The 14,916-nt window shown below is 39.3% G+C and overlaps 1 protein-coding gene across 2 annotated transcripts; it reads right to left on the bottom strand.

Annotated features, from left to right (window-relative positions):
* Positions 1 to 3,038: 3,038 nt before the first annotated feature.
* LOC144658843 (uncharacterized) lies at positions 3,039 to 14,891 on the bottom strand. 2 transcript variants are annotated; one of them, XM_078519325.1, is made up of 9 exons: positions 14,720 to 14,891; positions 13,395 to 13,535; positions 12,800 to 12,895; positions 11,986 to 12,159; positions 11,527 to 11,620; positions 10,278 to 10,343; positions 9,455 to 9,514; positions 8,190 to 8,233; positions 3,039 to 7,801 (listed from the first exon to the last, which is right to left on the bottom strand). In XM_078519325.1, exons 3-9 carry the CDS (start codon positions 12,872 to 12,874, stop codon positions 3,974 to 3,976), a joined length of 4,341 nt encoding a protein of 1,446 aa, XP_078375451.1. In that variant the 5' UTR covers positions 12,875 to 12,895; positions 13,395 to 13,535; positions 14,720 to 14,891; the 3' UTR covers positions 3,039 to 3,973. The 2 variants fall into 2 exon arrangements, with proteins under 2 accessions (XP_078375451.1, XP_078375452.1); XM_078519326.1 differs by having other exon boundaries at positions 10,278 to 10,340.
* Positions 14,892 to 14,916: the final 25 nt, after the last annotated feature.

The raw sequence follows: 14,916 nt of genomic DNA, 5'->3' as shown, positions 1-14,916 counted from the left end.
CTTATCTATAAGTATAATATGAAATTATCACGCCTTACAGCAATTTGCCACGGGAATAACCGCCGAAATATTACATTATAAGCCGAGCTGGCCCGCTAATAACCTGGGCTGGTTTGGTTTGTCACGATCACGGTACGCCCGTTGATTGCGTTGAACACACTATAAACGTTTTCTGCGATTACATAATATCTACATTAAGGCGGAAACAGCATGTCCATTAAATTTTTGTTTCCTTTGTTTTAGAGAAACACGTGGTTGACATTTGCAGCTCACGTGGTCTAAACCAATGAAAATCACCGTCATCATTACCGAACCATTCAGTGCATGGGATTTGAGCGCCTCGTATTCAAGATGCGGTCGACCCTGTGTTAGGACTCCACTTATGCTGCAGATTGCCTAGATTGATTGTCCTAGATGAACAGAAAAATGATAATTAAAAAAATCCGAATGCACATATTTTGCGACGTCAGGATAAGTGGCCTCACGAAGTACTAAATCGGTAACGTTCGTTTCTTAAAGAAAATCGTCAACTGAAGAAAAAAAAATCAAGAGGGTTGATCAGTTTAATAGGAACAATATGGCTCCGAGGGGAAACTGAGTAACTCGAGAAACATTTGTCGAGGCGAACAACGGTTTTAAGTTATATGAAATTAAAATCTTTCTGGAGGGCATACCCCCAGAACCCTCTAGCAAGATCTTGACTCGTCTATGGCAAAGGTCTGATTACGGCCCTGCCAAGGCGATTTGCAAAGATTGGTAGGAATATCTGCAAACGAAGCAAAATTAGCGCAGGGCAGATGGCCCAGCGTGACTCGGGGCCAAAGGAAATACGGCATAATATATATCCAGCTTAACTACAATCTTCTTCAACTACAGTTCTTCAATGAGAAACAAGCTGCCAAACATTGTTCACCATGAGAGACATTTAACTGGGCTAAACAAGCTTGTCAAGCTAGAAGTAGGCTGTGCCGTAATTTCACGACGCCTTGAGAAGTCCATGAATGGCAGTTAAACTCTGAGCTTAAAGCTTATTGATTTGGACGACTTTCCAAAGGGAATACATTTTAGTTTAATTTTTAGCCGTTGACGTTTCCCTTTTCCATCATTTTGTTTACACTCTTTTTTGCGACTTTTTTTGCTTGTTTACAAGCGAAAATAGGAGAATAGCAGTTATGTGGGGCAAAATTTGGAACATTCTTGTCATTCTTGTCTACTCTCAAGGGACTTTTTTAATTTCTCAAGGGAATATTTTAATTTCTCAAGGGATTACTTTCCGCTGTGGGTGATCACGCGATCTCGTGGAAAAAACGTGACTTGTCATTTACAAACGTTATATAACAATGTTAAAAGTGACATGTCAGCTTTCTTATCTCAACGCACGTGTGTCTGAAAGGCGATCTATAAAAAGCGTCGCACAAACAATGGATTGCGTAACTAAAACACGAATAAATAGCCACTAGCACTTACATCGTTTAAAAATTACAAACGTCAAAAATAAACCATACCAAAAAACTTGCTCTTTTCAAAGATGTTATTGAAGTTAAAACAAATGCAAGAGATGGGGGCTTCTTTTAAGGCTTCTTTTTTAGGCCAAATTTGGTCGCTACAAGCGCCCATTCTATTTCGTCATCAGCCTAGGTCGTTAGGCACGTGACCTTGCGTTGACAGCAATGTTGCATCACAGGCAGACCACCCTATGTGTTCGTGGTTAATTATTGTTGTTGACATGAGACGAACAAAAGAAATTTTGAAATCTATAAGGGTTACTGAAATAAAGCTCTGGAAATAACATATCTAACTACATTTCGCTCTAAATATCTCAATAAAGTTTAATGAAACGTTTATCGACTCATGTGTTGTATTTCTTCGCCTGCGCCGAAGGCCAGTAAGAGAGAAAGAGGAGACAAGGCTTGCAAGTCGGCGGCCGCCAGCAGCGACCTCCTTCACTTCAAACCGGAATTAACGCCAAACTACTGAAAATCTCACCTATCTGACGACGGCTATCGATCGGTGAGTTGTTGCTCTATCTCTTCGCCGAATTTGAACTTCATCCCTCCAATAGTTTCCGAGAAAATCCACGCTGAAATCATGCATACGGCTTTTTGACTGCACAGGATAAACCTTCGACTCATACTTCATGCAAAAAAAGTCGGTATCTCGAAGAGACTTTGATTTTATAAGAATCTAGTTTATAAGAATATCGAGGCTGAAATTTGCGAATTTTTAAGAATATTTTAAGAATAAACCCGAGGCTGAGATTTTGAAAAGAATATAGTTTTTAGTTGAAACAAGATCAGATATTTTCATTTCCGTCACTTTATCTCTGTGAGGAATGCTTTGTTTAAAGCCAAAACTGCCAGGCTACACCGAAAAGCAATGGTACATGTACACAATGTAACACGATACAGATCTGGACACCAAAAACGTGTAATTGATTACCCAATACTTGCTAAAACGGAAATGTCAAACGTTATTTTCTAAGAATGTTCATAAGAATATTTCAGCCTAAAATCGGCAGAAAAATAAGAATATTCAGCCTGGGTCGGAAAAACTGTATTCTTATCAAAAAAAGAGTGTACTTGTCGGTTTAAACGTTCTTGGTAATTACGCAAAACGTTATCGTGAAAACAGCTTTAGTTTACCGGATGCGGCGTTGCTTTAAAACTGAATGACTAAAGACCTCTGTTATTGTATAAAACAAGTAGATTACATTTTACCGTGGGTTACATGTATTAAGTTATAGATCAAAGAAGTCGTCAAAATGTGCTAAGAACATCAGTAACACACCCAGTGGTATGGGAAACACTGTCTTGTTGCCTTGTTAATTGGAAAGGGGAAGGCCAGAGGTTTTTTGTAGCATGCTTGCGTGTATTTAGTCGTTTGCGACAATGCTTTCCACCCTTTTTTTCAACCTAATCATTTGCAAATTTCAAATCGTGATTTTTCTATTGGTTTGAAGATAAATTCGTTCAAACGGACAATTCGGGAAAGAACTAAAACTCCTCATGGCTGACGAGAATATCAGAGTAAGACTGAACTTTTTAAACTCAAATTGCCTTGTCTTTAATGCTTCCTACGATGTCAGTCAACTGATTTTACAAAAACTCTACTACTCGTTTTAAATGAGATCTACCACGGATAGCGGGACTGAAAACTGCAATTCAAAACTGGCACCATAAAAACACTTGCAGCACGTACACGATTAACATTCTTGAAGATTTTCTTTTTCCGATTACGATGTGCTCGCTACATCAAGGGAGTTTGAGCTTTACTATAACGTATATCTAAAAAATAGTCTCAGTTCAATGTTCTGCTGGAAAAAGCTCTTAAAACGACTGAAAAGTGTGCAACGAGTGCAAGAACCAAAATCTGGTCAAATAAGCAATCCTCCATCATTTCTTAGTCTCAGCTTAACCTTCTCTTCCACGTTTTCAAGATGCAAAGGCGGCTAGCCAATTGGCCGTGCAGGCTCTCCCATCTGCCGACCTCACTTTATCGCACAAACTAATCAGTCCGCACAGTAATTCGTCCCAATGGCCATTCTTCTTGGCTAGCGCGAGGCACGATAGGAACACCACGTCTCCTTCCCGCAAGCTTAGCTTCCTCGTGGTTAAAGTGGCTCTGCAAGAATTTAGTATTAGTCCAGTAGCTGCTAGTGAAAACGTTCCTCCATTAAATTGAAAAAAATAATGTCAAAGTTATCATTGCAACATGGTTTGTCTTTAACGGATTCTTATCTCATGTCGTTCATCTTTTTCCTTTTTCCTTTTTTCTTCTTTGCATCGTCTAAAACCATTTTTCCTCGGGTATGAGTGCCTGTATTACTCTTTGATAAATGATACATACATGATCACTCATGATCATACATGAGTGAGATCGTACAAAGTCCCGGCCTTCATTTCAAATTCTGAGTTAAGATGCACTGAAACACAACTGGGTCCATCATTTCTTCCCTTCTAACTGCCTCTTTCTTTCACTTGAAAAAATGCTTCAAGTCTTTCCTTGTTTTCCATTTATCGGACGCCTTCACTGCCTTGAAAGTTTCTGTCACCAAACACGGAAAGCTCTGGAGGAAAACGAACTTTTCCAGTAAAAGCTCCTTGTTGCTGCAAGAAAGGTTGTAGACATGGACATGCGAATTTCTGATGAATCTTACTAATTCAACAGCACTTTTCGTGTTGTAGTTTCGTCTTGAATAGCCACTTGTAACGTCGTCGTATATTTCCTGGATTTTATCTTCCCAGCCATTGGTCTTCCACGAACGTTTTTTGGAGTAAAAATTTTCTAGCTTCTTCTCCACATCGGTCAATTGGCGCGTGAGTTGAGACCTGGGCTCTTCGAATTCCGTCTGATTTCCCACTGATTTGAGGAAATCCACCTTGGTACGATCATCCCAAAAGAAAGGATAATGCTGTAGGGAAGACGCTACCGGTCGTTTCCGTGGCTCTGTGAAAAGGGCGTCTGTTATAAGATGGGTAGCCTCTGGTGAAAGAGAGGGGCAAAAACATTTTTTGTTCTTTTTAATGTTCTTTTCCGTTTCTTGAGGATGTTTCAAAAAGGCCTCACCAGACAACGAACAAAAAGGGTGCTTCTTCTTCGTTAAGACGTAATGGAAAAGGAGACCGCAGCTGAAAATATCAGACGCCTTGCTGTGTTTCTGAGGGCTCTTTCCCAAGAGTTCAGGGGCCATCCAACACCTTGTCCCAGCCTTTGAGTGCATTACTGACTCGCTTCCATTACTGCTTTGGGTTGTTTGTAAGATCTTGCTGAGCCCAAAATCGCTGATTTTCACAGTGAAATTTGGATGAATTCTATACAAGATGTTTTGTGGTTTCAAATCCCTGTGGAGAACACCTTTTTTATGTAAAAACTCCATGCCAGAGGAAACACCTAAACAAATGGTAGATGCGTTCTCGCATTCTTCATCACAACTGAGATACGAATCTAAAGAACCTTCCATAAGTTCAACAACTATGTACTCAAAATTGTAATCACTAGTGCAAGAGATGTAATTGACCACATAAGGGCAATTAGACAATTCTAGGAGGCAATTGACCTCTCTTTCAAGGACGACACCCTTTTCCTGTAATCGTGCCTTTTCGAGACGTTTCAGAGCTACTTCTCTGCCATCCTTTTCATTCACAGCAGGAAAAACCAATGAAAATGAGCCTTTTCCAATTGGGTCTTCGTGGTGGTGATAACTTTCAACTTTTCGAGACTGCGTACCACGCACAACTTGGGCCAAAACGGCTTCATGCTTGACGGATCGCCGACGCCATTTTATTTTGTTGGCCATGGGAATGCTGACCTTCTCGATGTTGTCATCAAGAAGATTCTGCAGGTCTTCCTTTCCACTGAGCAACGCCTTGCATGTGTGCCCATCAACATCAGGTATATTCACACCAGCATCGAACTTACGAAGCAGACAAATGCAATTTTTGACGTTCTCCGGGAGCGAAGAGCCTACTCTTCCTGCGATGCTGCATAACACATGCAGTGGCGTTTGTTTACACTCGTTTTGAAAGTCAACGTCAAATCCTTTTTTGAGCAAATACTCACAGATCAATTGGGCACTTTTGTTGCCTAGAGTGCATAGAATGTGCAGCAGTGAATTCCCTCTCCGATCTTTATAACACCTTGCAGATTCGGCCAGGGTTTTATTTCGGTCGTCTTCGAAAATTACCTTCAGAAGATTGAACGCGCTCACTAAAAACTCTTCTTCTAAAAGGACTTCAAATGGGCACTTTCCTTCATTGTTTACATACCAAGGATTCATTTCCGAGGCAAGGCATTTCTTCCATCGATCTTCCTCAACGTCATCTCCTATTAGAGAATCCTTGCCTATGAATTTGTGGAAGGGTGTATCCCCATTGAGGTTCTGTACATTCAACTGTGCGCCATTTTCTACGAGGATTTCCACTTGTTCCCAACACTGTGAAAGATGAAGTGGAGTTTCGCCTTTGTCGTTCCTTGCATTGACCGCTCCACCACGGGAAATGATTTCTTTGCCAATTTCAGTTGCTTCAGCACCGATTGCCTCCTTTGCCAAATTTGCCCATAAATGTAATGGAGTGTTCCCCTCGGCATCTCTTGAGTTGATTTCAAATCCACATTCCTGTAACGAATGAAGACCGTTACAAATCAATGCAAGACATTTGCGAGTCTGGACTGAATCTCCGGCTTCCAAATAGTTCAAGAGCAAATGAAGGACTGATCGGTCCCTTTCGTCTTTGACGTTTGCTCTTGCTTTAGCTGCCAGCAGAAGACCCCAGACCTCTACAACCTGAACCTCGAAGGCAATCTTGGACGTTGAAGAAACTGAATCTTGGCACATCATCACTTTGGAGCAAAATTCACAAGATTGAAATTGCGATGACAAACTGTATAAAAGTGGAGTCTCACTAAGGTCGTTCCTAGCATTTGGGTTAGCTTTGTTGCGGAGTAGAAACTCAATGAAGATGTTCCAGCTTTGAGGTGAAGCACTTGTTAGTGCTTTTTCTACAGCGTGGAAAAGGCCAGTGCATCCTAACCAATCTTTTTCGTCGATTTGGGCTCCCTCTTGCATTAAAAGTTCCAACATCTGTACACTTGGCATAGAGAACATGAGGTATGGAAAGCCATCAATTTTTCCGTTAGCAGAACACCCGGTTTCTTCCATCAAAATCTGCACTGCGTCGCGAATTCCCTTCTCATCCCAGCAGGATAAAAATAGACAATCTGGCACCGTACACTCTTGCACTTTCTGAAAAAGACCTTCCAGAAGTTCCTTTTTGAATTGTATGTCGTTGTTGTCATAAAATATCTGCAGAAGTGCAATCAGATTGCAATCTTTTGGGTTGTGTAAACACCTCGCCTTCTGCAGTGCATCTTTGTTAGAAGTTAAAGCTTCTGCAGGGTGATCAAAGTTTTTGAGACCATCTTGTGGCAGCAAACACATTTCAACCAGCCTTGAAGGACTTATGGAAAGGTTGCATTCATTTTTAAACAGCTCTACAATCTCAGGCTGGTGCAGTACAGTTGCCAACTCCATCGATGTTTGAAGAAAGCCATTGTATATATTATTATTGTCATCGCCAATTTCGTTGCGTGCAAGCAGCTCTTTTACCAGCTTTTTGTCGCCAAGCAGTATGGCGCTATGCAGAGGAGACCAACCATGACAATTTGTACTAGGTGAAATAGAATTTTTGTCCAGCATTTTTCGGATTTTTTCAACAGCATCAGTACAGTTTAAAATGAACGAAGGATCTAAATAATCAATTACTTGAATCCAGGATTGATAATTACTGACGTTGTTGAGATTGTTACCAAACAAATCTACGCAGCCGGTTAAGTCTACCTGGCGAAGTTTAGGACAAAACCAGCAAAGAAGATCCAGCACTCCAAAAGGCCATGTTGTCGTGTTGTCGCTGATGGTACTCTTTCTGAGAACGGCGGAGGAAACATTCCTTGCTTCCAAACACTTTGTAACTAGATCCTGACAAGACGTAATGCGAGTGTTTGAAAGATCGAGCTCGACGAGGTCTTGTACTTCACTTGAAAAATGATAAGGAGAGATATTAAAACCGGCCTGGACCACGGAACGTTCGTCTACATTAAAAAACTTGGAGTCGTTATCAATGAAATCTACAATGCCATGTGATCCAAATTCTGTTTCTTTGATGTTGTCGTGCAAAGTGCTAAAACTGCGTCCTGTTCGTTGAAAGACTAACTTCTCCATACCTTTAACAAACATATATTGTTTACCAGAGACTTTTAAGATATCCAGCAACAATTCGTCAAGTATGAAGATAAAGCTGTTGTTCTGAGAAAAAAACAAACAAACAAACAAAACAACAACAACAACATTAGCAACAACAACAATTAAGGAATATCTGTTCAACGTTGGATATCTCTTCTCTTTGTATCAGCGAAATGCGTCTTCTCATTGGCAGGGCATTTTGGCTATAGAAGGGACACTGCGTTTTGTTCAAAAGGAGTATTTTCGCCGGGGAAAGATTATTATCAAATTCAATTTCCGTCAAAAAAAATATAAGACAATCATTAAAAGGAAAATGCGCCACTGAAAAATGTTATGAGACGAAAAGGAGAAAAATCCCAGCCGATTGCATGCTGTAGATTTCAACTTTTGCATTCCTCAGTGCTCGTCTTCAAAGCTCGAGCTTACATTTAACAGATACTTTTATACTTACTACTTCGTCAAAACCATTGACGTTAAGCTCCACTTCCTGTTCGTCTGCAATAAAAAATTTCAATTAACAGTTTGTATTTTATGACTGGCCCGTCTTGCGTTTTAACCTGTCAGAAGTTAAGCCGTGTTACGAACATTGTGTCATTAGAAAGCTACAGTTTTCAACATTGAATAAAACATTCAAACTTGCAGTATTTTGACAAAGTTCTGATTCGATTCTGATAGAAACATTACTTTTGCCAGTATGCAACTGGCCATTTTGAATAGTCTGAATACTGTAGTCCACTCATTTCTACTTCTCTGGACTCAAGATCACCTAAAGAATGCGCGTCCGGTGATATAGTATTTTTTCGACTTGGAGCAGTTCTTTTTCTTCGTTAGATCGCCAATACAAAAAAAATGAACGAGCAAGGAATCAATCTCCGCAATGGTAGCTGACATTTACTGTATCGTGGGAGCGCTGCGCAAACAGTGTATTTGGCGAAAAAAGAAATTTGCCAATTCAGGCTAATGTCAAGTTCTAGTGGTTTTTGTCATGTTTTGATTTTTATAATTTACAGCCTGAGCGTATTTACAGTGGCCTGGTTAAGAACTCAATTTTACATGCTAAATACTAATAAAACCTACCTGAAATTTCAAATTCGTCGTTTAAACTTTCATCTTCAGATAGCCTATCACTTTCCACTTCAAAGAGAGATGAGGAACTCTCCACTTCATCATCTCCTCTTCCTGTGTAAAACAGAATACAGGTGAGACTTCCATTATAAACTGTACCAAACTATGGGTGCAGCAGTTATTGAAACATTTGTCATGAAAATAATCTTATGTTCAAAAAACATCATAGCACATGCCAAACATATAGGTGACCGAGGCGATCGGTATTAAAAAAGTGAAATGCAGTATAAAAAGTGTTCTACTGCGTTTTCGATCATTAGCTTATATATGAGAGTGTTCACGCTATCTATGATGAATGGTCTGTGATGTTTTTCAAAGGACTTTCATGGCCTTTTTGTGGATTCTCAGACGTTGACAAAATCTATAGCACCATCAAACGAAAAAAAAAACACCACTTTATCATCTTTAATTATATATCATGACTTTTATGTTCAAGGTTAAAAATGCATGTCGATTAAAGCGTTTGCGGCACTAGTAAGATTCTTTTCATGTCTTTAGATTACAGCCAGGTAGGTGGATCTGTACGAAAGGGTACTTCGGATGAAGATGGAAAAGGCTCTTTCGATGGAAGAGTTACAAAATTCTTAGTACCTGATTCTTGTTGACAACAATCAACTTGGTTCTCGATGTCGGTGACCTCTTCTTCATATACTAAAAGCAGAGAGATGATCAAATAACTCTAAAAACATCTTACACTTAATAAAGCAGAATACAGTAAAGCCCCGATATAACGATATGCCAAGGGCGCAGAAAACTGAATTATATCGTTATATCGAGGAATCGTTATATCGAAACTCCCGATATAACGATATGGCCGTAAAATAACGGAAAATATCGTTATATCAGGGGTAAACCTAACAAGTAATTTTTACTGCAAATTAAAGGAGGATACAGGGGATAAAGTTGATAAAGAAGCTTAGAACACAGTATCATTTCCGTATATCATCGTACAAAGCTGTTTACAGAAAAGTTAGAGATTACTCGATTACTGCAATGTTATCGTTATATCGGGAAAGATTTTACGTTCGGTACGCTAAATTCTCATTGTTATATCGGGAATATCTTTTATCGAAGATCATTACATCGGGGTTCCTTCCCATACATTTTACTGTAATTTTAGCCGGGGCATAGAATATTCATCGTTATATCGGGAATATCGTTATATCGAGGATCGTTATATCTGTAGTACTGCGACATATTGTTGGTCAATAAGCAATGACACGGGACTCCGGCATCGCCCGCAGTGGCGCCGCGAATCCATGGGATGGGGGCCGGGGAGGGCGGCCGGGCGAAACGCTTTTCAGTCAGGTACTTTTAATAACAGTGGAATAAGGTAAGAGAAACAACGCTGAGTTCGGCGACTCGGCAGTTTACCGGGAGCTTAATATCATGCATTGAATTACAAAATTCTTACCTGAATCTGGTTGAAACCACTCAGCGTCGCTCTCAATGTCGGTGACCACTTCTTCATCACCATCTACTAAAACCAGAGGAAAACCACTTTAAAAAACATCTTACATTTATGGCAGTGCAATACTAGGAAATATTTTAGGTCAATAAGCAATGTCACGGCATCATACGCAATGGCAAATTAACCTGTAAACAGGCTCCCAAGTGAAGCAGGTCGCCGCGGTTTCTTTTTATCGCCGTGCCCTACTCGGGAGCCTGTTTGCAGGCTATGGCAAATACACGGGAGGGTCGCAGGTAGGGGGGGGGGGCGAAACATTTTCAGTCGAGCACTTTTCCAATAATATCTTGCATCACAATATCTTGCATAACAAGATTCTCACCTGATTCTGGTTGAAACCAATCAGCATCGACCTTGATGTCGATGACCACTTCATCATCACCATCTACTAAAAGCAGAGGAAAACATTATGAAAAATATTTTAAATTTATCATGTTTATGACAGAAAGCATGACATATTTTTGGTCAATAATCAATGGAATTGGGCTTCGGCACTGTATTCAATGGCAAATCATGTGGTGGTGGGGGGGGGGGGGGGGGGTAATCCATATGTTGTGGTTCAAATTATTTTTGGTTTAAAATTTTTCAAACCAGTTTAAATTTTATTTCCCTCTGTTTCAGATTATGATAATGAATTTGAGACAATGAAAAATAGCAATCAAACTGGTTAGAAAAATTTTAAACCAAAGATTAATTTAAACCACAACACACATATACCAAGGGTCCCCTTATTTTCTCTTGATATAGGCGAGGGAACGAGACATTATTTTAGTTTGGTACTTCTATAATAACAGTGGAGATAAGATTACGGAAGCAATAGTTATTTGTTAGAAATCGGTAGCTATATAGCTTAACATCATGATTCTGGTTGAAACCATTCAACATCGCTCTCGATGACGGAGACCACTTCTTCATCACCATCTACTAAAAGGAGAAGGAAAAGCACTTCTTATAGAAGGGAAACACTACGACATATGTTTGGACAATCTGCAATAATTAATGGTACGAGATTTCGGAATCGTACGCAATATCCAGAGCGATTGGGAGGCCCGTGGGTGGTGGGAAGGGGTCAGTTGGGAACAGTTTTACTATACAGGTCGTCTTTTTGTTAATTCGTTTGCGCAACATACTGTACTTAATTAATATTGTAGTCTTGAGCAACTAACTTGGTCAACTTTATTTTAGGTTTACTCACTGTTTCGTTCCTCCTCATCCTCGTCTCTTAAATTGTTTGATGTCCGAGTATTTTCCTCAAAAGTTCTGTTCCGCGAGCTTTCATCGATGTCATGCTACAATTCAAAAGAAAAGGCACTTAGCCTGTACATCACCATAGTACATGAAGACTGAAAGAAGCCAAAGAAAAACAAATAGCCATTAAGATACAGTAAAGTTATTTCGTGCCAAAAAATAAGGAAAACAGGCCGTGAATGCTTTTTCAAAATTCATTGCAATAGTTATCACCTTTGCTACTCCAATTTTGACAACCATGACACAATCTATTCCAGAAGGCATGCGTTTTTAGAAGTCGCTTTCTATATATGGCAAGTTGTATCCTAGGTGAAGAAATCACTCTTCGCGAGCAGAGAACAGCAGGAATGCTAGAGAAGCAGCGTTAAATTTTATTTAGTTATTCAGTAATACAAGGGATACCTACAGCTGTGCTGCCAGTTTCAGTCGTTTCAATGTTTGCAGTTCCTTTGAATTCATCGTCATTCGTCGACGTGCTACCTTGCACATTCTGCTTTTTCTTTTTCTTCTTTTTCTTTTTCTTTCTCGTTTTAGGGTTAGGTGTTTCTTGTCCGGCAGCAGTTTTCACCGAGTCCTTTTCCTTAAAACAGATACGTTCTACGTGTTAGATGTAAGGCTAACCAGATTGTGCATACTCAGTTCATAAGAAATAAATTAACTAAATGTTAATGGAATGTACTACTACCGTTTTAGTTAAATTTATTTGTCAGTAGTTTCACTAGCAACCTTTGTGGCATCCTTGGTGTTGATATAAGGAATCCCAAATAGATGGGTTCCCTCTCCATTGATGGAAAATTAGTTGGTATAATGGGAAATTGTGGTGTCTGCGGGGGTAGGGAGGAGTAGGCATAAAAATTAGACGTTAATGTCAGTTGTTCTATTGTGTACTAACGTTGAGGGACCAACAAACTGCAATGCAGCCACGTCAACCACAAGAAAGCACAAAAAATAAATAAACAAAACAAAACACCAAGAAAAAAAAGGGGGGGGGGGAAGTAAGGAAAAGAAAAGAATTAGGTTTTAAAGGATTAGTTAAATGCTAAATTGTTTTTACTTAAAATTTAATATCTTATACTTAAAATTTAATTAATTTAATTAAAATTTAATTAATTTAATGCTACTGCTTCTGCCACTTTTACTGCTACTGCTACTGCTACTACTACTACTACTTTTCATTTTGCACATGTAGTCTTGATTGCATGATTTTTAAGTGACTATACCTCTTTCTTTGGTTCTGTAGTAGATCCCCCTGAGGTGGTAGGCAAAGGATGCTTCTCTTCATGTTTAGATTGCATGTGTTCAGAAATTTTCTTCGGCTAGAGTAACATATGGAGAGAAGAAAACCCTTGTAGGCATTCACGATCACACATTGATTAACTGTTAAATGTGTCCCCAGAGAAACCGCTGATGATAACAGCAACACTAACAAATCACATTTTCCCGCGGAATCTACCCCACGATTGATTTTGTCCCCGTTTTGCAATTGACCGTAGTGTTTGAAAGCCTTTCTCGCTATCTATGAGAGTTACTACAGTTCCATTTCATTTGTGATAAGAAGTGTACTTTGTTCAGCTTCCGTTCTGGCGATTGCTGTACAGTACTCTCTCCCCTTGCAGATATCTCGCTACGAGCTTAAATCCCAATAGAGAAATCTAAGGCAATGTGTGAAGAAATTAACTTGATATTGGCGGAGTGAATGGCAACTGAAAATGAAGTATATAGTAAGCAGAATTATCCTGTGATCATGTATAGCTACATTTTTCAAATAAAATAAACAGCTAGGATTAAATTATATTTCTCTTGATCAAGACCCACCTTAGTAGCAACAAACGTACATCTGTCGCAGTGAAAGTGCGGTGTCGATTTCCTGCCCAAGACGCATGGGTCGAATGGTCAGTCAAGATAACGTCGAGGCCACTCCTTTGCGTTACTCATTGTTATAAAGCCCAAATAGTACTGTGGAAGCAGATATATAAAGGATAATCCATGGCTGCACGGAGATATGAAATTTATCTTCGAATGTGCAAATTCTTCAATTTAGAAGTGTATCCTGCGATTAGTTGTATGTTACCGTTAAACAATTCTACAAAGGGTGTAAGTTCAAAGAGTGTTTCGACAGTGATCTTTCGTAGTATGGGCAGGTACTCACATTTACCTCCATAAAACCGGTTAAGTTTTGATGCCTATTTCTTGTGTGCAGGTAGATCAATTGCGGTTTGATCATTGAACTTGAAAAAAAGAATGTTTTCAAGTACGGAATATAGAGTAAACCAGCAACCGTTTGACTAGTCGTTGAGTCTGAAATTTATTAACGACAGTCGAAACAATACTGCAGCTCCTGTCTTAAATCACAATCAGTGCTTCAGTAAAGCACTTTCTGCTAACTGAACAAAGAAATTGACGGATATGATTGCAAACTTTGACCTTAAGGGGGCAATATACCTGAATTTGAATGAAATTTTAAGAGGTTTAAAGAAGGAATTGAAGAAAAAAAAATGAAACACTACCAGGTGGTTGACCCACACACAAGAGCACTCCAGGTCGTCAGGGGACTGTCTAATGTGCGACTACCAATTTTTAACTAAAAAACGATTTTCGGGTATAATTCCCTTTAACTGATATGTTTCTGTCGTGGATATTGTTTCCCAAACGGACATATTCCCGTTTTCCTTTAATTGCAACGTTGTACGGTTTTCTTGAAACCGTATGTTGTAGTGTTAGCATATGGAAACATTGCACCGATGTAACTCATAAACAGTTGAACTACAACAACCCAGGTAAAAAGTTAAAAATTCCGATTCTAGCTTGACGGAGATCGGTTCAAAGAATGTTTAAACTTTCGATATTTGTCACAACCGCTCCCAGTTCGATCGGCGTTTTCCTGACAAGGACTGCGAATTCAGTAAAACTTAAAACCGATTATATAGCTATAGACTTGATAAATTAATTGTCTATCGATACTAAAGCCAAAGTTGTCAAACAACTTGTGTGTTTTCTGACGAATCAGGCAATATAAGCGATCAAAACCACATGCTTCTTAATTTACATGTTAGGGTGTTGTGATCAAGTTGGCAAGCTGTTGTTCGATAGTTACTACAATTAATTTCCTCTGACACATCAGAAAAAAATTCAAGACTCACAGGAAGATCAAGAAGCCATCTCCAAGTTGATCAATAGCGTAATGTTTTTTGCAGCACACCAGTGTCTTTAGAAACTAATATCCCGATACAAAGAAGAACTTCGTAATTTTCTTCTCGGGAAAAACATAAAACCATTGTAAACTGATAATTCCGAGAACTCGGGTTTCTCAGAATTTCAAAAACGCATGCGCTTTGAG

The sequence above is a fragment of the Oculina patagonica genome, chromosome 6 (genome assembly GCF_052425735.1).
Source record: "Oculina patagonica isolate OP01 chromosome 6, crgOcupat, whole genome shotgun sequence".
NCBI lineage: Eukaryota > Metazoa > Cnidaria > Anthozoa > Scleractinia > Oculinidae > Oculina > Oculina patagonica.
The sequence above is the reverse complement of the archived record's forward strand: the minus strand, read 5'-3'. Positions and strand labels throughout refer to the sequence as shown.

Excerpts from the sequence above, each read along its gene's own strand:
- LOC144658843 (XM_078519325.1), bottom strand. The coding sequence starts at position 12,874 with ATGCAATCTAAACATGAAGAGAAGCATCCTTTGCCTACCACCTCAGGG. Across the intron at positions 9,515-10,277 it reads GTGGTTTCAACCAGATTCAG|TATATGAAGAAGAGGTCACC; the intron begins GTAAGAATTTTG and ends CTCTGCTTTTAG. Across the intron at positions 8,234-9,454 it reads TTGTTGTCAACAAGAATCAG|ACGAACAGGAAGTGGAGCTT; the intron begins GTACTAAGAATT and ends TTTTTATTGCAG.